At 39.4% G+C, this 24,039-nt stretch overlaps 1 protein-coding gene across 1 annotated transcript in view; it reads left to right on the top strand.

Moving 5' to 3' along the window:
* Positions 1-23,497, top strand: part of LOC124976342 (growth arrest-specific protein 7-like) — a 45,100-nt gene extending 21,603 nt beyond the window's left edge. The window contains 4 exon segments of the mRNA XM_047539271.1: positions 22,534-22,649; positions 22,690-22,789; positions 22,792-22,913; positions 22,916-23,497. Of these exon segments, the coding sequence (XP_047395227.1) occupies positions 22,534-22,649; positions 22,690-22,789; positions 22,792-22,913; positions 22,916-23,497 (920 nt within the window).
* The last annotated feature ends 542 nt before the right edge of the window (positions 23,498-24,039 follow it).

Raw genomic sequence — 24,039 nt, 5'->3', positions numbered from 1 at the left:
CTTCCCAGGGTCAACGGCAATGCGTAGGTGCACCAATAATTATCTCTGCCTGGCAACAGTCCTAGAAGAAGAAGCTGTTCCCATGTGCCACATAGGGTGAAGGGGTGAGGAGTCCTCTTCATCTCACCCTGGGAGACATGTGTCTGTTCTCCTGGGCACCAAAGAAAACCAGCCTTATCAGTCACCTCTGCCCAACATTTCATCTTGAGCTTAGAAAAACTCCACGGCTCTTCAATCTTCTTCTAGCTAGATCTTTTGATAAAGACACACACACACACACACACACACACACACACACACACACACACCTCACCCTCCCCCGTGAGCTTTGGCTCACATTGTCCACATGGAGCCATATTCACGCATGCAAATTTCTAATTCTACCTATCACATCACCACCAGTACAATTTGCCCTCTACACTAAAACATATTTCATTTACCTTTACTAGTTGACCGTTTGGGATTCATTAAACAAATTGTGATATAGCCACACAGTGAGCAGTTTAGAACAATTGTTGAGAATGAATCAGGAAATATCCATGTATTAATAAGAAACTATCAAACCAGTCCTGATGGCATGTGCTTGTAGTCCCAGCTACCAAGGTAGGAGGATCTCTTGAACCCAGGAGTTTGAGATCATCTATGGGCAACATAGCAAGATCCCTGCTTTCCTGTTTTAAAATGAATAAGAAAAAGAACTGGGTAGTATGAATGAAAGATCCAGTTTGTATAAAAATGGAGAGATGTATATGTCCTTCTGCTCATAATAATTTAAAGAAGAAAGTATAAGAAACAGTTGAAGGACTGACTTCTGGGGAGCCAAAGTGAACAGAACCTTTAATTTTATATTTTGCTAGACAATTTGGCCTGTATGTTCTACACTGAATGTATTTTACTTTCATAATGATAATTTTACAAGATTATTTTCTTTGTAAATAGATGTGAATAGAATGTAGTTATCACCCAGTAATGTCTGTGTAGGACTGGATCATCTTATGCTTGCTATTCTAAAATTTTAGGACCAAGTAGAGTTTGTTTGTTTTGAGTCTGAGTAGGAAATAGCTGTGCTTTCTGTATTAGTTTCCTATGAATTACCTAATATTTGAATTACCACATATTTGAATGAATTACCACACATTTGGTGGCTAACAACAACAGAAATGTATTCCTCACAGTTCTGAAGGCCAGAATTATGAAATCTGTTTCACTAGGGCTTAATCAGAGTGTCAGCATATCATGCTACATTTGGAGATTCTTGGGGAGAATCTATTTCTTGCCTAATCTTTCTGGTGACTTTGTCAATCTTTGGCTTGTGGCTATATCATTCCAATCTCTGACAGTCCATTTAGGCTACTATGAGAAAATATCAAAACCAAGAAGGTTAGAAACAACAGAAATTTATGTCTCACAGTTCTGGAGTCTAGGAAGTCTAAGATAAATGTGCCAGCATATTTTGGTGTGTGTTGAGGTGTGTGTGTGTGTGTGTGTGTGTGTGTGTGTGTCCCCTCATGTGGTATGAGGGGCAAGGCAGCTCTCTGAGACCTTCTCTTTTTCAAGCCAAGCAAGTACTCTACCATGAACCTAAACCCCTAGCCCTCTGCCCTCTGAGGGTTCTTTAAAAAGGGCACTGACATCATTCATGAGGACTCCACTGTCATGACCTAAATACCTCTCAAATGCTCCACCTTCTAATACCATCACCTTGGGAGTTAGGTTTCAACATGAATTGGGTGGGGGACACATTCAGCCTATGCTTCCCTGTTAGAAGAATACATGCAACTGCATTTAGGGTGCACTATATAATCCAGGAAAATCTTCCCTTCTTAAAATCCTTAACTTAGTCACAACTGCAAAGGTCCTTTTTTCCAAACAAAGACAATACATATGGGTTTCAAGAATCAAGATGTAGCTACCTTTTAGGGGGCTATTTTTCTACCTACCATATCTTCTATCTGCTAAAGTAGTACAGGTCCAAATATATACATAAAGTCATTCACAAATTTCATTGTGGAGAGCAGTGGCAGAGGATGCGAGAGTAGTAACTGAGATTGGGGGTCTCTGATGAGCTCATGGCTGTGGCATGCCTGGTGCCTGGGAATATTTCTGTGTAACAGCAGAGGATGCTAAGCTGCTGTGGCAATGCCCTGCAGGAGGAAGCTCTGTGCAAGGGTCCTATCAGTTCCAACCTTGATCTCAGACACACAGCTCCTGGGAAGGAAGGAATTCTTATGCTAGACAACCACACTGTTTCACCAGCTCTGCTTCTCTGGTTCCTGCCCACTTTACAGCAACTTTAAACAATGGACTTTCTTGAGAGCTACATAAAGCTCCAAACATTGCAGTTTGCAACTGTGGATTGCAACTGTGGAAAAGCTACACAGATGTCCTAGTTTCTGTAACTTTCCTGAATACAAAGAATAATGGTTGCATAGTCTTTAACCTGATAATGAGACATATATAAATAAAGATAGCTGGCATAACTCTTTAGATCTGTATCTCCATCAGACAACAGAGCTCCACCTGATCCCAGCTTAATCTTCAAAATCTGTATCTGTGAATCTTTATTTTCCAATCCCCCTTCGCCACTCGCTGGACCTAAGAGTTTGATTGTGCTGGTCGAGGCAATAAATATTTAATTGGCTGCTTTATCCAGAAACTGCAAAAGCTCAACCCTTCGGTTTTGAAAAAAGCTTGGAGATCATTCCAGTAGAGACTGAGCAAAGTGGACCTTTGTTGCCTGTACACTCCTGCACGCTTCCTTAAAGGAGGCAGCATTCATCTCTAGAGGACCCAGAAAAGGGAAGTGTGAGTGATGGCCACAGAAAGGCTCCTAGTCCTGCCAGCATAGCAGGAGGTGACCTGGGAAACCCAGGAAGGCATAAGAGGTCATTTGGGCTATCTTAGGGCTAACAACTCATTTCTAATCTAACGGGGCTTCCTACACCCAGTATGCTGTTAAAGTGAGGCAGAAGCACCTCACTGATTCACATGATGCTCCCCATCCTACAGGGGCTGGCCAGTACCAAAGACCTTGGTCTAAAACCCCCCAAGTGCTAAAGCCTCCTGCGTGCATGGGGTTTTTATTTCATCTGAAAAACTGGTGTATAAGCCAAGTTCTTTTCTATGGAAAGAAAAAACAAAAAACTCACGCTCTGAAAGGGGTCTTTATTATCTGCTTAGCAACAGTTTGCTATAAATAAAAGTGCTCTGTTTTGCTATTTTATGATTAATAGCTCAACATTCTCATAACAACGTTGGCCTTGCTGGCACCCGATTTCTTGTTTGCAGTGGGCCTGGATGATTCCACAACCTTTCTCTGAATGCTAATTAAGCATACAGGATTTTAAACAAAGGAAGTGCTGTCTCTTACCACACACTCATATACAAAGTGATCAGAGCTGCAACATTCATGTCCATAAATTCCTTTTCTCTGGTCAAACGTAATCTTCATTTTCATCAATTATGCCAAACGAAGAAGATTTACTCTGGGATTCTATCACTGGCACTGTGGTCCCACTAACAGCAGTTCTCTCCCTATGTCCACCCAACATGGGGGGAAAAACCCACACACATAATGGTGCCAACATGTCTACTAACTGTGCACCCTCAATGGGCTCCACACACATTACTCCTACAATCTTTATTCCACCCTGAGAGGTAGGCATCATTCACCTCCTCTGCATTGAGCAAACTAAGGCATGGATGTATTCAGGAGCTTGTCAGGCTCAGAGAGTGAGTCAGTAGAAAATGAAAGACAAGGTGTTATGGAAATGGTTGTACCTGCTTTGAATTACTGGCCACATTTCTCTCCCTCCATAGGATTCAGGAAGTGCATTCATATTAAAAACAGGACCTTCCACATTACATAATAAGTTGCTTTCACAGAGATCTGAAGGGGTGAGGAAGTATGATGGTTTGCTGATTGGTAGAAGGACATTTGAAGGTCCCAAGTAATTATGGCTAAACCTGTGTCTTAGCTTTCTAGCATGGTGACAAAATACTGAGATAAACAACTTATAAGGAGTAAAGATTTATTTTGGCTTATAGTTTCAGTGGTTTCAGTCCATGGTCATTTGGCCTGTTGTTTTGGCACTGTGGCAAGGCAGACCAACATGGCAGAAAGCATGTGGTAGAGCAAACCTGCTCACTTCATGACAGCCAGAAAGTGAAAAAGAGAGAAAGAAGTCACGGTCCCCATGTCCCCTTCAAGGGCACTCCCCCAGTGATGTGACTTTCTCCCACTAGGCCCTACCTCTTAAAGTTTCCATTACTTCCCAAAGGTGCCAAGGATGGGGGTCCAAATCTTCATCACATGGGTCTTTGGGGAACATTTTATTTATTTTTCATGTTGATGAGGATTGAACCCAGGGCTTCATGCATGCTAGGCAAGACTCTACCACTGAGCTACATCCCCAGTCCCCAGGGAGACATATTAGATCCAAACTATAGCACCTGGGATGGGCAGAAAGGAACAGGCTGAAGGCTTCTAGATACCATTCCCATAATGTGAATGCAACAAAGATGCAGAATCAACAGAAATTTGTCTTAAGAGCACACTGCACTAAGGAGAGTTTTCTAGTTATTTTCTTAACTGAATATTACTTAGCTGTTATTGTTTTTGTTCATTTTCTGATGCTATAACAGAATATCCAAGTTGGAGTAATTTATGAAGGGAAGAATTTTATTTATCTTGTGGTTCTACAGGTTGGAAATCCAAGAGTAGGTGGTTGCCCTGGTTAGGACCCATTGTAGTGTCAGAACATGGTGGAAAATTGGAAGAACAATTGGGTACATCAGGAAGAGAGACAAGCAAGAGGGGCTAGGTTTCCTTTATAAGAACCCACTCTTGCAAAACTAATCCAGTCCCATGCAATCTCTCAAAAACAGTCACCTCTTATAGGCCTCACCTCCCACCTCCACCACAATGGTAATCAGATGGCATTATGTGATTTAATGAAATGAACTGATTTCTTAAGGCAGGAATCTTTACTACTACAACCTCTCCTCTCTGTTGTTTCCACTTCTGAGTCAATGGCTTCTAAACACAGTTTCAAACCCTGCCAACTCTGGTCAAGCTTCCAGTTTCTCAACCTCCAGTGCTTCCATGTCTCTGCCAGACTGACTCTGGTCAGTTTCAACAAATGACCACGTTGTACTGAACATCTTTCCATCCAAGTTACCGTCCTCCTCAGGTTTTCCATTTTTATCAAGGGCAACATCATTGATATCACCCAAGTTCATGAGATTCCTGTCACCCTCTTTTTGTATACTTGCAGCATCCATATGTCCTAGAGTTTCTGGAAACATCCCTGAATTTAAACTTCTGCTTCATTATCTGACCATGAGTCAATCCTTGTGTCTTGATGTTGGGCCAAGAAGTCAAGAAAATATGACTTTACCAGTTAATAAGCTGGTACCTCTGTTCTTTCTTTATGACCTCTGCGGGGGGGGGAGGGTGATCTTACTCTCAGTTATCATTGGAGTTCACATCCTCACTCCCAAATTCTATAACATTCCCCATAATTTCATGTTTCACAACTCCATCAAATGGATCCTCCAAAAATAATTCTTTGTCTTTTTTTTTTTTTTTTGTACTCTTTCTGCTTACTCTTTCAGCAAAAAACAAGACAAAACGTAACACAAACTTTCCATCTTTCAGTTGTCAGACAAATGAATTTGCCCTTTCTATCTTGGGGCTTCTTACAAGCCTTCTTTTTGTTCCAGCCTAGCTGACCTCCCATTTTCCTGAAGTAGTATGAATTCATTTTTGATTTTAGTATTTGACTTCCAACATCTTAAATTTCTGCATTATTTAAGTCTTATCTCCCCAAAAGAGGTTTTAAGACCCTGGAGGACAGATCTTCATCTGTTTTTAGATGTCTCAAGTCGCATAAGCTGGTTTCATACAAATACCAGGTGTTCAATAATTATTTTTAAAATGGAATCCAACTGTATAGCATAATATACTAAATGTGCATTTTTCCCTTTGTATAAGAAATTTTTTAAGAGATGAGAATGAGATATTTATTGAGAATCTGCTGTGTGTCATACACATAATGGACCCTTTTACACTTATCTCAATATTCTCACAGTATTGTAGGACTAAGGAAAAAAATTATCCCCAATCACCTTTAAATTTATTCCTACTTTTTGTTTGGATCACCATTTTAAGGCCCAGGAAGTGGTGCTACATAAACATTCCTTGGTTTGATCTGATTTCCAAATAGATTTGATTTCTTGAGTAATTCTTCTTTAAAGGAATTAGCAATATAATTCTTTTCCAGAATAAAACTGACCACACGGTAAGGATTTATGAAAAAAATATATACAAATATATATGAACAAATTTGTCTTGTTTTAGAATAAGAAAAAAAAAAAATCTTTTGGTGGCTATTTCCATTTTATATGTAAACAGTGACATCTGCTGGTACGAATGCAAAGCCATTACAGGGTGTACAGTTCAGAAGCATGAATCTCATTGAACCTTCTCAATTTCATCTCAGTCTTCTTTTCACAAGGGACACCCGATGGCACTTCTGAGACCCTGGAATAGGGGCTCATGCTTGATGACTACAAAAGTGTTATTCTGGAAAATTGTACAATTCGATTAAGACACTACAACAATAATTATAACAGTTCTTCCTTTATTAGGTTCACTAGCCTATTTTAACTTTTTAACTAATCATCTTCCCTTCTGATACATTTTCTCACTTGGTAGATTTCTGCTTGGTTTCCCTAAGGGAAAATGCTTAAAACATCAATCTCATCTCAGTTCAGCAATGATGAATTAATATTGTTGTTTTCTGTTTCTCTTGTATGGTTGTAAATGCCATCGAGTATTGAAACAAAACAAAACAAAAACAAACAAACAAAAAAAAAAACTGTTTGAGGCTGAAGCCCAGGATTACTGTCCAAATGTGGAAAAACCTGCCTGCCTGCTAAGGACCCTTTTCCCCACCTCACACCCACCATCACTGGGAGCAGAAATGAAGCTCAGCACCTCAGGAGTAGAGGGCAGTAAATGCCATGTGCCACACAACAGTGTGCCTCCCATTCAAAGCAAACAAAGGATAGTTTTCTTGGCCAACCTTGCTGCATAAGAGGAAGCCAAGTGAAGCTGTGCAGTTCAAGCCCTAAGGAAAACTGAAAACCTTTGTGCCTCTGGTTGCAAATCTGGCATCAGCCATTTGAACCTTGTATGAAAACAGGCACTCCTAGAATTTGCTGTGGCTTGAAAGGAAAAGTCTGGCTCCACAGAGGGACTGCCTCAGGTGCAGAGTCCTACAGGGACAATATTCCTAGTCTGGGTACAGCCAGAATTCCTTTTGTTCACATCTTATTCCTCAGCCTCATTAACCTACAATCACATTTCCTTTTGGGTTTCAGGTTCTGTCCATTCTTCCTGGTCCCTCAGATCTGTCCCTCTTTTTGTAGCATGCCTATGGACATCCCTTGAGTCATCCCCAGGCACCTCACAGGAAGACTACCAGAATTATCTGCCCACTAGTCAGGCCCCCATGGATGCTCTGCACATGTGATTGGACTGAGTTCTCCAAACAAGACTGCAAGGCAAGCATGATTTACTTCAGTTTTCATGTGGAAAACTGAGGTTCACAGAGCAACTGACCAAGTGAACACAAGTAAAAAACAAAACAAACAAACAATAACAACAAAAGCAGGGGCTAGAATGATAGCCAAGATCTGCCTTACCCTAAATGGCACCCTTTACCACAGACCACATGTCATGAAATTGCAGTTCTAAAAGTGCTAAAAGCTGCTGCCTCCTGACTTGAGCCTAAGTTGCCTGTGGAAGGGAGTGTTTAAGCTTCCCCAGTAATGTCCCTTTGTCCATCTGCAGTGCCCTCTCTACCATTCTCTTTCCCCTTTCAAAGTCCAGTCAATTCATCAATACTTCTGTGACTCACAGTGAAGCTCACTCTCTTGTAAACTCTTACTCTTCCCAGCACTTACCTCATTTCTTTCATCTAGTAACTCTTTATGTAGAAGTTCTCCTAGACATGAAGAGCCTTGGGGGAAGAAACCATTCCTGCTTTTTAATATCTTTGTATGTCCTTCACTCTTTAGCAAAAGTATTCAGCTAAAATTACCAAATATTTATTTGCTGAAAGGATGGATGATGGATAAATTAATGAAGTATTCTCTCTTTGAGTTTTCTCTCAGAAAACAGGGTAATATATTCAATTTATAAGCATACAAATAGACTGATTATAATGATATAATAAAGCAATATCATTTTGGAACAACAGTAACTGATTAATAACTATTTGTTTTACATCGCTGTATCCCTGTCATTAGACTAGTAAGTCTATAAACTTCATGAGGGTAGGGACTATGTCTATAGTTATGGCTGCCAAATAAATGTGGGACCTGTCAACACACACACACACACATATACACACACACACACAGACACACACACACAGACACACACACACACACACACAAAGCTCTTGCTGGAAATAAAAGGGTTTATTCTGAGTCAAATATGAGTGATCAAGGCCTGGGAATATGGATTCAGGTAATCCTGAATAATGTGCCCTAGAAAAGGTCACATATATTTTTATAGTCACAGAACAACAACAACAACAACAACATCAAAGTCATAAACCAGTGCATTTACCAAATACATTGATGAGGTCTGATGGTAGAAGGGCCATAGCAGAGCAGGGGAATCTCTTCTATAGGTTTCAGGTGTTATAACATTATTTGCTTTAGGGTTGGTAGAAACCAGAAATCTGCTAAACTTAACAAAACATTCCAAAACTTTTGCCTAGTAGTCACAATGATGTTAGGTCAGATACAGAAGTTGGTAGTAAATGGCTATTTAAAGGAACTAAAGATAGCCCAACATAATTTTGTTTCTTGATCTGCAATGTTCCATCTCTCCACAATCATGATGTTTTAATCAGCCAGTCTGCAGCAGCTTCAGTAGAGATGTGGCTTCCTTGGAGAACTTCAGCTCACAATCCTCTTCGTGGTTTGTCAACATAAGATAGGAATTCTCACTCACCATAGAAAGAAATCACTACACCAAGCTGCTCACCAAAACTCCTGGGAAGAAACAGAGCTCCTCATCATAAATCAAGGCTTTGGGGTCAGAGTCCCCGAGACCAAGCCTGGTTCTATTATATGATCTTCTCTGGGTCTAAGTTTCCCTTCTTATAATAGTGATGAGAATCCCTGCCCTGTGAGTTGCATGGGGAATGAATACAATAACCCACAGGGTGTATGCAATACACAGTATGATCCAGAGGAAGGGCACCATTAGTGCCAGCTATCACCATTCAAACGGTGAACTTCTTTCATGCCATGGTTTCCATTTTAACCAAGAGCAATGTAAACATGCCAGGTGGTAGTTAACTGAGAGTTGCTGGTGACAACTAAAACGCTAAGTAGTTCTTCCCAGTGGTCCCCAGATCTAATCAAAAGAGGAAAATACAGACTTCTGGTAAACTCAAAGTCAATTGTAGTAGACAATTTCAGTACAAAAACCTAACTAATTGCAGTTTTGAAAAAAAAAAATGTAGTATGAAGAGGTCCTAGATTGGGTTCCTAGCATGAAGGGGGCCGGGAGTGGGGTGGGAACCCTGCGATGAAATATCCTACCGCCTTCAAGTCAAAGTCCCTATTTAATGCTGAAAGCTCTACCTCCTTTTGTCTTTTATTATTATTCTAAAATCCATCCCAGAACAGTGTTTTAAATGCAACCCTGAATACCCAGGGTTGTTCCCTATCTCCTGCCAAGGTATGCCATAATCGCATAACTCTGTAAATGGGAAGATGGCTCCACACCCCTTTGGTGCCCAGAAGTTAGGACCACCCAGCTATGGCCCTCCAATGCCAGTCACTGGGCTCTGTCTCTTCCTTCATGCCATGTACTTTACAGACAATTATGGCACATAAGGTCTTAACAGATTGCACTGGTGCCTTAGGTCCAAAATGTCCAAGACTGTCTCAGGATTGGCTTGTTATGCAGAAGCAAAGGGAGGTGACTCCGTCCATGGACCAGTCCTCAACAATAGCTCCATTAGTATAGGACATTCTAGAAACAAGAGCACAGAGCTGAGAATTAGACATTGCAGCTATGCATACCAAGAAGGAGCTGGGTAAGCATTCATACTAACAGCATGTTCTCTGGCCTGGGGACTGTGAGCCGCAAGGATCTTTAGCACTAATAGAAGCAAAATGATTGAGTAGATGGACTCCACTCTTGGCAGGTTCATGCCTTATACTGTCAAATTGTTCAACAAATATTCATCCCTTCCAAAGCAAACCTGGGGAGGACATCTTTGACATATCAGGCTATCCAGATAATTCCCTACCTCCACAACCAGTTAGTGGTTCAAGACACACACTAGATCTAGTCAGCTGACATTGTAAACATTGATCATGGATTTATTATGTCCTTTAAAATATGTATGTTTGGGAACTGAGGTGTAACTCAGTGGAAAAGCTCGTACCTACCAAGCACAAATCCCTGGTTCAATCCCTAGTATCCCTTCCCAAAATGTATGAATGCTCAGAAAAATCATAGGAGATGCACACTCATACACATACATATACAACCTCACATGCACTACTTATAGACATATACTGCCTTGCATTCAATCTTAGGACATTGGGGCATGAGGTTTTGTTCATGTAGTTTATTTTTTAATATGACAGCTCCCCTTTCCCTTTTTTTCAATGCAGTGTCATTGAGGAATACTATGGGCTGAATGTTTATACCTCTAAAAAATTCATATGTTGAAACCCTAAGGTTTCCATCAAAAGGTGGGTCTTTTTGGAAGGTGACTAAGTCATCAGGGCAAAGCTCACATGATGGAATAGTACCCCTATAAAACAGGGTCCCCGTGTGAATATACAATGAGAAGTCTGTTGTTCGCAACCCAAAAGAGAGTCCACCCCATGCCTGAACATGCTGGCACCTAGATCTTAGATTTTCAGCCTCCAGAACTGTGAGAAAGAAATGTCTGCTGTTGATAAGCCATCAAGTCCATGGTATTCTGTTAGAGCAGCCTGAGCTGACTAAGACAGTGATATTACCAAAGATGACAAAACTGCAAACAGTACAAGCTGATCACTCAGAGTTCCTTCATCTCCAGATATAGAAATGACTTTTTCAAATTCCATCTCTAATCCTCCCAAACCTCAACTAAGGAAATGAATCATTATCACTGACTGCAAAACTGGCTGTTACTCTCCAACAAAGAAAAACAGGATCTTTCTCCAGCAGACCTTCTCCCCTGCAGGCCCCAGGTGGGGCCACTTCTGGTCCATTTCCTTTATCCCAGCTTTCTGGAGCCCTCTAGACTCTCTCTGCCCTGACAGAACTGGAAACAGACAGGTCTAAGAAGCTCTCCAGAGCTTTGTAAGAAGAAACTATTTTTCATTTCCTTGAAAGTTTGCTCACCAGAAGGCTGCTATGCTCCCTTCCTGCATAGCAAATATCACCATACCTAAGAGAGGAAGTAGGGAAAAGAACATGACAGCCACAGGGGCCAGGAGAACTAGCCTAACTAGCCTACAATTCTAGAACCACCTTGAGGTCACTCCTCGGGAGAACTCACCTCGTCTGGAAACTCACCTTCTCCAATCTGATGTAAGTGAATGTAGTAACTGACAGAAGGAGAGAAGAAAAAGAAGTAAATGAACTCCAGGTTTTGTGAATGTCAAATTTCAAGAAAGTAAATGAGCATGAGTTCAATAATGATCCCAAGGATATTCTTTAGGAAGAAGGAAAAAAAAAAAAAAAGCCATTTTCAAATATCTTGAATCCAAGGAATGTGTTCTCTCATCCACTCCTCAACCACTTTAGTTGTAGGCACTGTAGTTGTTGTATGAATCTGTCTAAATGCTCTCCATGCTGCAAGGGAGATCCCCAGTGTGTGTGTTTCTCCCCCTCCCACCTTCCCAGTCTTCTGACTCCCCACAACTAAAGATACAAACAGATACAAGATGTGTTCTGCCTGTTTCAGCTTCCTTGCCTGCTATCTACTCCCCTCGGAAAAGAGGCTGTTTCTCCAAGACTGGGTCTTGGAATTTTGTGTTGCAGAATCAAAGAATGGGCAGAGAAATATGAGACCCAAGGGGCCAAATGAGGAGGGGAAGACTAAGAAAAAAACTGACCAACAGTGGTAAGAGCCGCCTGGGATGTGACTCAGGACAAGGTCCCAGGTTCCTTCCCCAACACTGAAAAATAAAGAAGAGAGAGACAATGGCCACTCCATAGACACTGTGGGGAGGGGTGTTATGGGGGATTGTTAGCCATCAAAATACCTTAAAAACTAGGAAAATAAGAACTGAGGAAGAGAGAAAGGGCAGCGGAGTAAGATAGATTCCAATGTATTTGTAGATTGATTCTTCTTTCATGCTTTTCCTTAAATTTCTATTTGCTATTACAACCACTATTCTTCAAATACAACTCCTCAGAGAGACTTTTAGAGAAACGAGAGATTTTCTTATTTCTAGTCCAGCCATTTCATCTTAAGGCTGAGGAAACCAAACCCACAGAAATAAAATTACTGGCCTCAAAATGATTTAGTAACAGAACTTTGATTTCTCTGCCTTTTAATTAAATGGAGATTCTCTACCACTCTGTGCCAAAATTAAATTGTTCTTAAAAATATGATTGCTCTTAAACGTACTCACATGCAGTCACATACCCCACATACCTACCCTCCCCACATACCTACCTCGTTCTGTAAGACTTCCTGAGAAAGCAAAAACCTCACCAGATCTCTCCAACAGAAAGAATTTAACTTCTGAAGAGAAAGTACCCTATCACCACAGAAAACATTGCCAAAATTAACCAAGTTCTGGAGATGGAAACCAGGAACCATGTACATAAATCAAAGGCAGAATATTAGTTTTAAAATACAAGTTGTGCAGTTAAAAGAAAGGCCAGACATTTGGATGTTTAGAGGGACTACATGACTGAGTAGGACTCACATTTCATCCAATAGATGGCAGTAGCCTCTTATTTTATTTTATTTTTTTAAATAAGCACATAGAAGCCGATGTTTCAAAGGAAAAAGAACCAATGAAATGAGATGAAAAAAATCTTTTTTGTCCTCTCATGAAAAACCAAGTAAACCACCCCTCTGGAAGTATCATAGAAATAAGACAAAAATAAAATCCCACCTACCTAAACGGTTCTAGGGAAAATCAACCAACATCCCACCAAAAACATGTTATTAATTGCAAATTATAACTAACAATTGCTTTGTGTTGTGTCTTTATCAGAAACAGTAAAGAGAATTATTCCTGTTATATGCTGAATTAAAGTAGACTTGAGTGGTTGAATACGGTTTCAGCTTTCTACATACTAACCTTCTTGAAAGGAGAAAGACAAAGGAACCATTTGGTCACTAACAACTGTTTAACCACCACCTATTTCTTGAAACTTATTACACTTGTGAACATTTTGGTACAATTCTAGCTTTCTGTTTATTTGGATAACTGTGGCTCTCTCTCCACTTGGGATTACACTTAATTTAGAAGTGAGAGAAAAGTCAGATAGATAACATAATTTATGTCAGTTGTAATCGTATTTTGATATCAAATTCCTAGTAAGAGAGAAGCTAATTCTAGTGGTGCTGCATATAAAAACATATTTCTTAGGCGAGGAGGGTGTAGCTCAGTGACCGAGTGCTTGCCTAGCATCCACAGCCCTGCTGTTCCAACCCCAGCACCTCTCCCGCTGGGGAGGGGGACAAGAAAGAAAAAAATGTATTGTGCTTCTTTTTAAAACTATTATTCTATTTTCAGTCCCTTTTTCCCCCTTCGATCTTCCTATCTACAATTTTCTGCTTACCTAACATCATCATGCAGAGGGAAAAGGACTGAGCGCTCTCCACTAGCAAGGGGGTGTTGTTTTGCATGAACAGACCATGTGCTAGGGCAGGCACCTCAGAGCACTTACAGCGCCACCTGGATATTTTTAAAATTTTGAGGGAAACATTGCCCCTGAGGTGACTGTAGGTAAGTCACCTCAGGGGCAGCTAGCTTGATATAAGTCAGTTTTAATACTAGGTTGCTTTTTTTCTTTTCAAAACATCGTATCATTGCAAAGCTGGGAGGTTTGGTGATTGTTGAGATAGATGTTGGAGAAAAAGGAATACACTTAATCTCATTTTGAGGTTTTAAATATCATGATGTCCAATGCTGCATCCACATACCATGAATAAAAAATTATGGTTAGGAATAAAATTAAAACGTGATTTTTTTCTTTCAGTTTGTACATACCGTTTTTTAATCAGCTACTAAGTTGTCAAGACATACTTATTGCAGTGTTTGGACTTGATTCGCCTCATAAACAGAATTACTAAGTACTTCTTGTGACTTACAAGCATTGTGAAAGAAAAATTGCTCAGTCATTAAGGGTGCTGTGAACTGAGAATGCTTGGAAACTTCTGGAGTAAAACCATTCACAAGGGTGGGCTACTTTCCTCTCGAAACTAAAATAAAATCAGAGTATGAATTGATGTAAAAACCTGAAAATAATAAGTCAAGAAAAAAAAAAAAAGTAAGCTTGGATTTGAACCTTGACTTTCCCACATGCTAGTTAAGCTCAGACAGCCTTGCTGAGTCTTGGTTTTCTTCTCCTTTATGTGGGTTAGGAGCTAATATTTGCATTTGTGAATCTTGGCACTTGAAAAGGCACAATAAGTGATAGCAATTATGATTTCTAAACCTAACAGGACCCCTACAAATGTGTATTTTTAGGAGAGGAGGCACCTTAAAATCTCTGAGGCCCAGTGCAAAATGAAAACATAGCAATTGTTGTTCAGAAGTAAAAAGAAATTTAAGATGGTAAAAGCAGAGAATTGTCTGAATATGGGGCCTTGTTACAAGCTGCTTCTGATCTCTCCCCTTTGGATCTTCTCAGGGGTTTCCAGCCCAAATGAAATTTTGTTGTTGTTAATTTTTTTATTTGTTCTAATTAGTTATACATGACAGTAGAATGCATTTATACATTTTGATAGATCATACATAAATGGAATGTAATTTCTCATTTTTCTGATTGTACATATTGTAGAATCACATAGGTTATGAGGTAATTGTGTCTGTTTCACTCTACTATCCTTCCTATGCCCATACCCCTTCCCCTCCTTTCACTCCCCCTACCTAATATAGAGTAACCCTATTCTTTCCTAGTCACCCCCCACTTATGGTGAATTATCATCCACGTATCAGAGAAAACATTTGGCCTTTTGTTTTTTGGGTTTGGCTTAGTTTGCTTAGCATATTTTCTAACTCCATCCATATACTAGCAAATGCCAGAATTTCATTCTTTAAAGCTCAGTAGTATTCCATCGTGTGTGTGTCTGCGCGCGCGCGCACGTGTGTATATGTATATATCACATTTTCTTTATCCACTCATCTGTTGAAAGGCACCTAGGCTGGTTCCATAGTTTAGCTATTGTGAGTGGAGCTGCTATAAATATTGATGTGGCTGTGTCACTGTAGTATGCTGATTTTAAGTCCTTTGGGTATAAACTGAGGAGTGGGATAACTGGGTCAAATGGTGACTCCATTCCAAGTTTTCTGAGGAATCTCCATACTGCTTTCCAGAGTGTTTGCACCAATTTGCAGTCTCAACAGCAATGTATGAGTGTACCTTTTCCTCCACATCCTCACCAACATTTATTGTTGCTTGTATTCTTGATAATTGCCATTCTGATTAGATTGAGATGAAATCTTAGAATAGTTTTGATTTGTATTTCTCTAATTGCTAAAGATGTTGAACATTTTTTCATATATTTGTTGATTGATTGTATTTCTTCTTCTGTGAAGTGTCTGTTCAGTTTCTTAGCCCATTTTATTTATTGATTGAGTTATTTGTTTTTGTGGTGTTGTTTGAGTTCTTTATATATCCTAGAGATTAATATTTTATCTGAGGTGTATGTGGTAAAGATTTTCTCCCAATCTGAAGGCTCTCTCTTCACATTATTGATTGTTAATTATCACTATTTGCTGATGACATGATTCTATATTTAGAAGATCCAAAAAAATTCCACCAGAAAACTTTTAGAACTAATAAATGAACTCAGCATAGTACCAGGATATAAAATCAATACTCATAAATCCAAACTCATTCCTACACATTAGAAATGAATCCAATGAAAGATTAAAAAAAATACTTGGGAATCAATCTAACGAAAGGTGAAAGACCTGTACAATGAAAACTATGGAACACTAAAGAAAGAAATTGAAGAAGACCTTAGAAGATGGAAAGACCTCCCATGCTCCTGGATAGGTAGAATTAATATTGTCAAAATGGCTATACTACCAAAAACGTTATACAAATTTAATGCAATTCCTATTAGAATCCAAATGACATTCTTCATAGAACTAGAAAAAGCAATCCTGAAATTCATTTGGAAAAATAAGAGACTCAGAATAGCCAAAACAATCCTTAGCAAGAAAAGGGAAGCAGGAGGCATCACAGTACCAGACCTCAAACTATACTACAAAACTATGTAATAAAACCACCATGATATTGGCACCAAAACAGACACGTGGATCAATGGTACAGAATAGAAGACACAGAGACAAACCCACATACAATTATCTCATACTAGACAAAGGTGGCAAAAACATTCACTAGAGAAAAGATAGCCTCTTCAACAAATGGTGCTGGGAAAAATGGAAAGTCACGTGTAACAAAATGAAATTAAACCTTTACCTCTCACCTTGCACAAAACCCAACTCAAACTGGATCAAAGACTTAGACACTAGAACAGAGACCCTGAAACTACCAGAAGTAAAAGTAGGCCCAAATCTTTACCACGTCTGCCTAGTATCTAACTTCCTTAACAAGACCCCGAAAGCGCAAGAAGTTAAATCAAGTATCAATAAATGGGATGGACTCAAACTAAAAAACTTCTCAGCAAAAGAAAAATTTTTTTCTTTTTAACTTTTATTTTTAACACAACCATTTTGTTTCTTAGACTATGATCTTCATAACTGTATTAGTGAGCTTTTGAAGTCGACTTATGGGGGTACAATTTATATAAAATAAACACCCACTTTATATAGACAGTTTGAATAGTTTTGGTAAATGGATATTCCAGTGTAACTACCCTTCAATCAAGATATAGATTATATCCATCATCACCCTTTGCAGTTGACCCCCATCATCTCTCAGGCACCCTTGATTGTTCTGTCATTGTTGATTAGGTTTGCCTACATGGAATGTTGTACACATGAAATATTAGTCAAATAGTCTTTCATGTCTGGTTTCTTTGGTTCAGCTTTTTTTTTTTTTTTGAGATTCATCTGTTGTGTGAGTTAATAGCTTATTCCTTGGTATTAAGTAATGTTCTAAAGTGTGGATATACTACAATATGTCCATTCATCACTTGGTAAACATCAAATCTATCTTTCCTCCTGCACCAAACCTTTTCACACGTATTGTCTATGCCAAATAATTACTAGTTCATCAAGTATCATTCTAATTTCACTTGATTGTTGAGTTAATTTCTGGGTTAGTTAGCTTTTCTTTTCTGTGATCAAAATACCTGACCAAAACAACTTAAAGTAGGAAAGATTTATTTTGGCTCATGGTTTCAAAGGATTCAGTCCAAAGTTGCGCAGCTCCATTACTGTGGGCCTGAGATGAGGCAGAACATCATGGCAGAAGGAAACTGTTAGCTCTTGGCAGCAAAGAGAAGGAGGAGGAGGAAGAGGAAGAGGAGAGGAGGAGGAGGAGGAGGAGGAGGAGGAGGAGGAGGAGAGACAGAGACAGAAGCTGGGGAGAAGATAAACTTCCTCCACCTAGCTCGTACCTCCTCGTAGTTCATTCAGTTATCAAACAAGTTTTATCCATTTGCTGGATTAACCCACTGGTGAAGTCAGAACCTTGTGATCCCACTGTTGCCTAAAAACCCTACCTCTGAACCTCATGGCATTGGGGATTATGCTTTTGGCACATGAGATCTGGTGGGATGTTCCAGATCCAAAACATAACAGCTGTAGAAATAATAAAAAATATTCACTAATAGCTGCAAAGTGACCTCAAGCTGGTCAAGTTCTTGTGAGTCAGGCAAGAAAGGAACTGTAAAGAGCACTTATTTTCCATTCCGTAGCTTCAAGGCATCACGGGCACGTTAATGGATGCTCAATGACTACTGGTTGATTGAAGAATTAATGGGAGAGTGGAGTGTTCATACAGTCATTATCATCTTACTCCCATAGTAGCCAGTTGTAAAGGCTATGGATGGCACAGGAATGGAACACGCTAAGCCATCTTTATATGTAGCATACGAAAGGAAGCAAGAAGGCACCATGTTCTCAGCCTTTCTCTCTATTTAGATTTTCTTTATCTTTTAGTTAATAAACTTTTTTTAGAGCAGTTTCATGTTCAGATCAAAATCAGGAGGAAAGTACAGAGAGTTCTCATATACCTTCTGTCCCTACACATGCACAGCCTCCCTTTCTATCAGCAGCCTCCCCGACCCCCACAGAGTGCTACCTTTGTTATAATCTATTAACCTATATTGACACATTACTATCACCTGAAGTCCACAGATGATGTAGAACTCTCTTTCTGCTGTACATTCTATGAGTTTTGATAGACCTGTAATGATATGTGTATACCAACATAATATCATACAGAATACTTTCACTGCCCTAGGTATCCTCTGTGCTCCACTTACTCATCCCTCTCTCCCATCCAGTCTCCTTTTTACTATATCTGTAGTCTTCCTTTTTCTAGAATGCCATATACTTAGAATCATAAAATATGAAGACTTTTAGATAATCTGCTTTCACTTCGTAGTATGCATTTAAGTTTCCTTCATATCTTTTCATGGCTTGATAGCTCATTTTGTTTTAGCACTAATTAATATTCCATCATCTGGACTACATTTTATTCATTGAGGATTCCAATTTCCTTTTCAATACTTGTTAATGTTTACTTTTTAAAAATTTTAGCCAAACAAGTGGGGGCAGAGTTTTCTCATTGTGGATTTGATTTGCATATCCTTATAATGACTAATAACATCAAGAATCATTTAATGTGCTTATTGGTAATTTGTACATCTTCTTTGAATAAATGTGTATGCAAATCTGTTCCCCATTTTTTAAAAATTGGTTATTTGTTTTCTTGTTGAGTCATAAGTTTCCTTATGTATGTTCTGGACACAAGTTTCTTACTAGGTAAGTTTTTACTTTGTTCAAGTCCAATTTAGATTTTTTGGCTGTTTGTGCTTTTGTTGTTACACCTAAGAAACCATTATCAGGAGTTTATCCATCGTCTGCAATCCAGGAGTCTTCTTGGTACTGGAGTGTGGCACAGCTATGGAAATTGAAACCCAGATTTATGAGGTACTGGAAACCTTCAGGGACACTATAAGCCTACGGGTAGAAACTGTACTGCCTCAGATCCCCACAGCTAGATGGGAAGACACACTAACAAAATGGAAAAAAAAAAAAAAGGGGGAATAAAGCATTCCAAACAAACAAGGATGATCCAATTATAGACTCCATTGACAAACCAGTAGAAGAAATGTAAGAAGAGGAGTTCAGAATTTACTTAGTAAGACTCCTTCACGAGCTCATTCCAATACTCCTCAAAGTATTCCATGAAACAGAAGAGGAGGGAACCCTCCCCAACTCATTCTATGAAGCCAATATTACCCTGATACCTAAACCAGACAGAGACACATCGAGGAAAGAAAATTTCAGACCAACATCCTTAATGAACATCGACGCAAAAATTCTCAACAAAATTTTAGCAAATTGCATACAAAAATATATTAAAAAGATAGTGCACCACGATCAAGTGGGTTTTATCCCAGAGATGCAAGGTTGGTTCAACATCCGGAAATCAATAAATGTCATTCACCATATCAACAGACTTAAAGTTAAGAATCACATGATTATTTCGATAGATGTAGAAAAAGCATTCGATAAAATACAGCATCCCTTCATGCTCAAAATACTAGAAAAAATAGGGATAGTGGGAACATTCCTTAACATTGTAAAGGCCATCTACACTAAGCCCATGGCCAATATCATTTTGAATGGTGAAAACCTGAAAGCATTCGCCCTAAAAACTGGAACAAGGCAGGGATGCCCTCTTTCACCAGTTCTATTCAACATAGTCCTTGAAAATTTAGCCAGAGCAATTAGACAAACCAAAGAAATTAAAGGGATACGAATAGGAAAAGAAGAACTCAAACTATCCCTGTTTGCTGATGACATGATTATATATTTAGAGGAACCTGGAAATTCCACCAGAAAACTTTTACAACTCATAAGTGAATTCAGTTAAGTAGCAGGTTACAAGATCAATGCTCATAAATCCAATGCATTTTTATACATAAGTGATGAATCTTCAGAAAGGAGAAGTTAGGAAAACTACCCCATTCACAATAGCATCGAAAAAAATAAAATAATTGGGAATCAATCTCACGAAAGAGGTGAAACACCTCTACAATGAGAACTACAGAACACTAAAGAAAGAAATTAAAGAAAACCTTAGAAGATGGAAAGATCTCCCATGTTCTTGAATAGGAAGAATTAATATTGTCAAAATGGTCATACTACCAAAAGTGCTATACAGATTCAATGCAATTCCAATTAAAATCCCAATGATGTACCTTACAGAAATAGAGCAACCAATTATGAAATTCATCTGGAAGAATAAGAAACCCAGAATAGCTAAAGCAATCCTCAGCAGAAAGAGCGAAGCAGGGGGTATCACAAAACCAGATCTTCAACTCTACTACAAAGCAATAGTAACAAAAACTGGCATGGTATTGGTACCAAAATAGACAGGTAGATCAATGGTACAGAATAGAGGACATGGACATAAACCCAAATAAATACAATTTTCTCATACTAGACAAAGGGGCCAAAAATATGCAATGGAGAAAAGATAGCCTCATTAACAAACAGTGCTGGGAAAACTGGAAATCCATATGCAACAGAATGAAATTAAACCCCTATCTCTCACCCTGCACAAAACTCAACTCAAAATGGATCAAGGACCTCGGAATCAGACCAGAGACCCTGCATCTTATAGAAGAAAAAGTAGGTCCAAATCTTCAACTTGTTGGCTTAGGATCAGACTTCCTTAACAGGACTCCCATAGCACAAGAAATAAAAGCAAGAATCAACAACTGGGATAGATTCAAACTAAAAAGCTTTCTCTCAGTAAAGGAAACTATCAGTAATGCGAAGAGAGAGCCTACAGAGTGGGAGAATATCTTTGCCACTCATACTTCAGATAGAGCACTAATTTCCAGAATCTATAAAGAACTCAAAAAACTCTACACGAAGAATACAAATAATCCAATCAACAAATGGGCTAAGGAAATGAACAGACACTTCACAGAAGAAGATCTACAAGCAATCAACAGATATATGAAAAAATGTTCAACATCTCTAGTAATAAGAGAAATGCAAATCAAAACTACCCTAAGATTCCATCTCACCCCAATTAGAATGGCGATTATCAAGAATACAAGCAACAATACGTGTTGGGGAGGATGTGGGGAAAAAGGTACACTCCTACATTGCTGGTGGGGTTGCAAATTAGTGCAGCCACTCTGGAAAGCAGTATGGAGATTCTTCAGAAAGCTTGGAATGGAACCACCATTTGACCCAGCTATCCCACTCCTTGGCCTGTACCCAAAGGACTTAAAATCAACATACTACAGAGATGCAGCCATATCAATGTTCATTGCTGCTCAATTCACCATAGCCAGATTGTGGAACCAACCTAGATGTCGTTTCATTGATGAATGGATAAAGAAACTGTGATATATATATATATATATATATATATACATATATATATATATATATACACAATGGAATATTACTCGCCATAAAGAATGATAAAATTATGGCATTTGCAGGCAAATGGATGAAATTGGAGAATATCATGCTAAGTGAGATAAGCCAATCTCAAAAAACCAAAGGATGAATGATCTCGCTGATAAGCGGATGAGGACATATAATGGGGGGTGGGAGGGGTTAGTGTTAGGGTTAAGTTTAGGTTTAGGGTTAGGGTTAAGGAGGATGACAAGAATGGAGGAAGGAAGGACTGTATAGAGGGAAAAGTGGGGTGGGGGTGGGGGGGAAGGGAAAAAAATAACAGAATGAATCAAACAACATTACCCTATGTAAATTTATGATTACACAAATGGTATGCCTTGACTCCATGTACAGAGAAACAACATGTATCCCATTTGTTTACAATAAAAAATAAATAAATAAATAAAAGTAAAAAAATAAAAAATAAGAAAAATAAATAAAAATAAATTAAAAAAAGACTCCTTCACGACTTTAAGGAGGATATAAAGAGTGAAATCAGAGCTATGTTTTGGGAGAAGGAAGATAACTTAAATAAAGAGATAAAGATCCTGAGAAGAAATCTAGAAGAAACCTTTGAAATGAAGGAATCAATAAATCAAAATAAAAATTCAATAGAAAGAGACCACTTGGAAGACAGAACTTCAGGCAATGAAGACAAAACATATAATTTTGAAAATAAAGGAGACCACACAGAGAAGATAATAAATTGCGTGACGTTCCCTCACCCAGACACAATGCCTGAACAGCAGCTGCTGAAGCCAACTGAGTGGAGCTACTGTGACTACTTCTGGGCTGATAAGAAAGACCCTCAAAGAAAAAAAAAGAAAAGAAAAGAAAAAGAAAGACCCTCAAGGCAATGGCACCGTGGTGGGGTTCGAACTGCTGCTCCAAAAGCAACTGAAGGACAAACAAATGCAGAAAGAAATGTCTGAATTCGTCCAAGGGAGTTGATTGAAGAAGAATATGCAAAGAACTTGGCTAAGCTCTCTCAGAACTCCTTGGTTGCACAGGAGGAAGACTCCCTGGGAGAAGCATGGGCTCAGGTGAAGAAGAGCCTTCATCTGCAGATGAAGCAGAAGTTCATCTCAAGTTCTCTGCCAAGCTTCAGAGCGAGGTAGAGAAGCCCCTAATAAACTTTCAAGAGAACTTCAAGAAAGACATGAAAAGGTGTGACCACCATATCGCTGACCTCCACAAGCAACTCACCAGCCACTATGTGTCAATGGAGAAGGCCCAGAAAGCCCTCACAGAGCAGCAGAGAGACCTGGAGATGAAGACCCAGCAGCTGGAGATCAAGCTGAGCAATAAGACGAAGGAGGATATCAAGAAGGCATGGAGGAAGTCCACACAGGCTGGTGATGACCTCATGTACTGTGTGGACCTCTACAATCAGGCCCAGTCTAAGTGGTTTGAAGAGATGGTGACTACCACTTTGGAGCTGGAGCGACTGGAAGTGGAGAGGGTGGAGATGATCTGGCAACATTTGTGCCAGTACACACAGCTGCGGCACGAGACGGACATGTTCAACCAAAGCACAGTTGAGCCTATGGACCAACTGCTTCGAAAATGGACCCAGCCAAAAACAGAGCTGTGGGTCAGAGAGCACAAAACGGGCAACATTCGCCCTGTGGACATGAAGTTCTAGACATGCCTGTGTGGCCCTGGGGGTCCTGCCCAGGAGAAGGGCTGGGTGTCCCATGGAGAAGAGATGGTGTCTCCTGCTGGGTGAAGCTGCCCTCCCACCCACTCTCCTGTCCACTGAGGAGAGAGGAGAGAGCTGGTGATTCCAGAAAAATAATCTGGATGGCCCAGCTGGGGGATCCCAAATATTCCCAGGCCAAGAAGACAGACCTGCAACCCTGCCTTGTCTCCAAGGCTGAAGCCCCCAAACCCCATGCCATGCTTGTTGCTCTGAGAACAAACTGAGGCTGGAAAAAAAAAAAAAAAAGAAAGGGAAAAAAAAAAGGAAACCATTATCAAGGTCATGAATATTTGTGCCTATAATTCTTCTGGTTATTATTAGTCCTTTCATTTAGTTCTAGGAACCATGTTTTAGCTAATTTCGTGCATGGTATATTGTGGGAGTTCAACTTTATTTTGCATGTACATATCCAGTTGTTCCTGCACAATTTGCTTAAAGACTTTTCTTTCACCTTTTAATTGTCTTGGCATGCTTGTTAAAAAGTA

The sequence above is a fragment of the Sciurus carolinensis genome, chromosome 2 (genome assembly GCF_902686445.1).
Source record: "Sciurus carolinensis chromosome 2, mSciCar1.2, whole genome shotgun sequence".
NCBI classification, from domain to species: Eukaryota; Metazoa; Chordata; class Mammalia; order Rodentia; family Sciuridae; genus Sciurus; species Sciurus carolinensis.
Note: the sequence above shows the minus strand (reverse complement) of the source record. Positions and strands in the feature narration are given on the sequence as shown.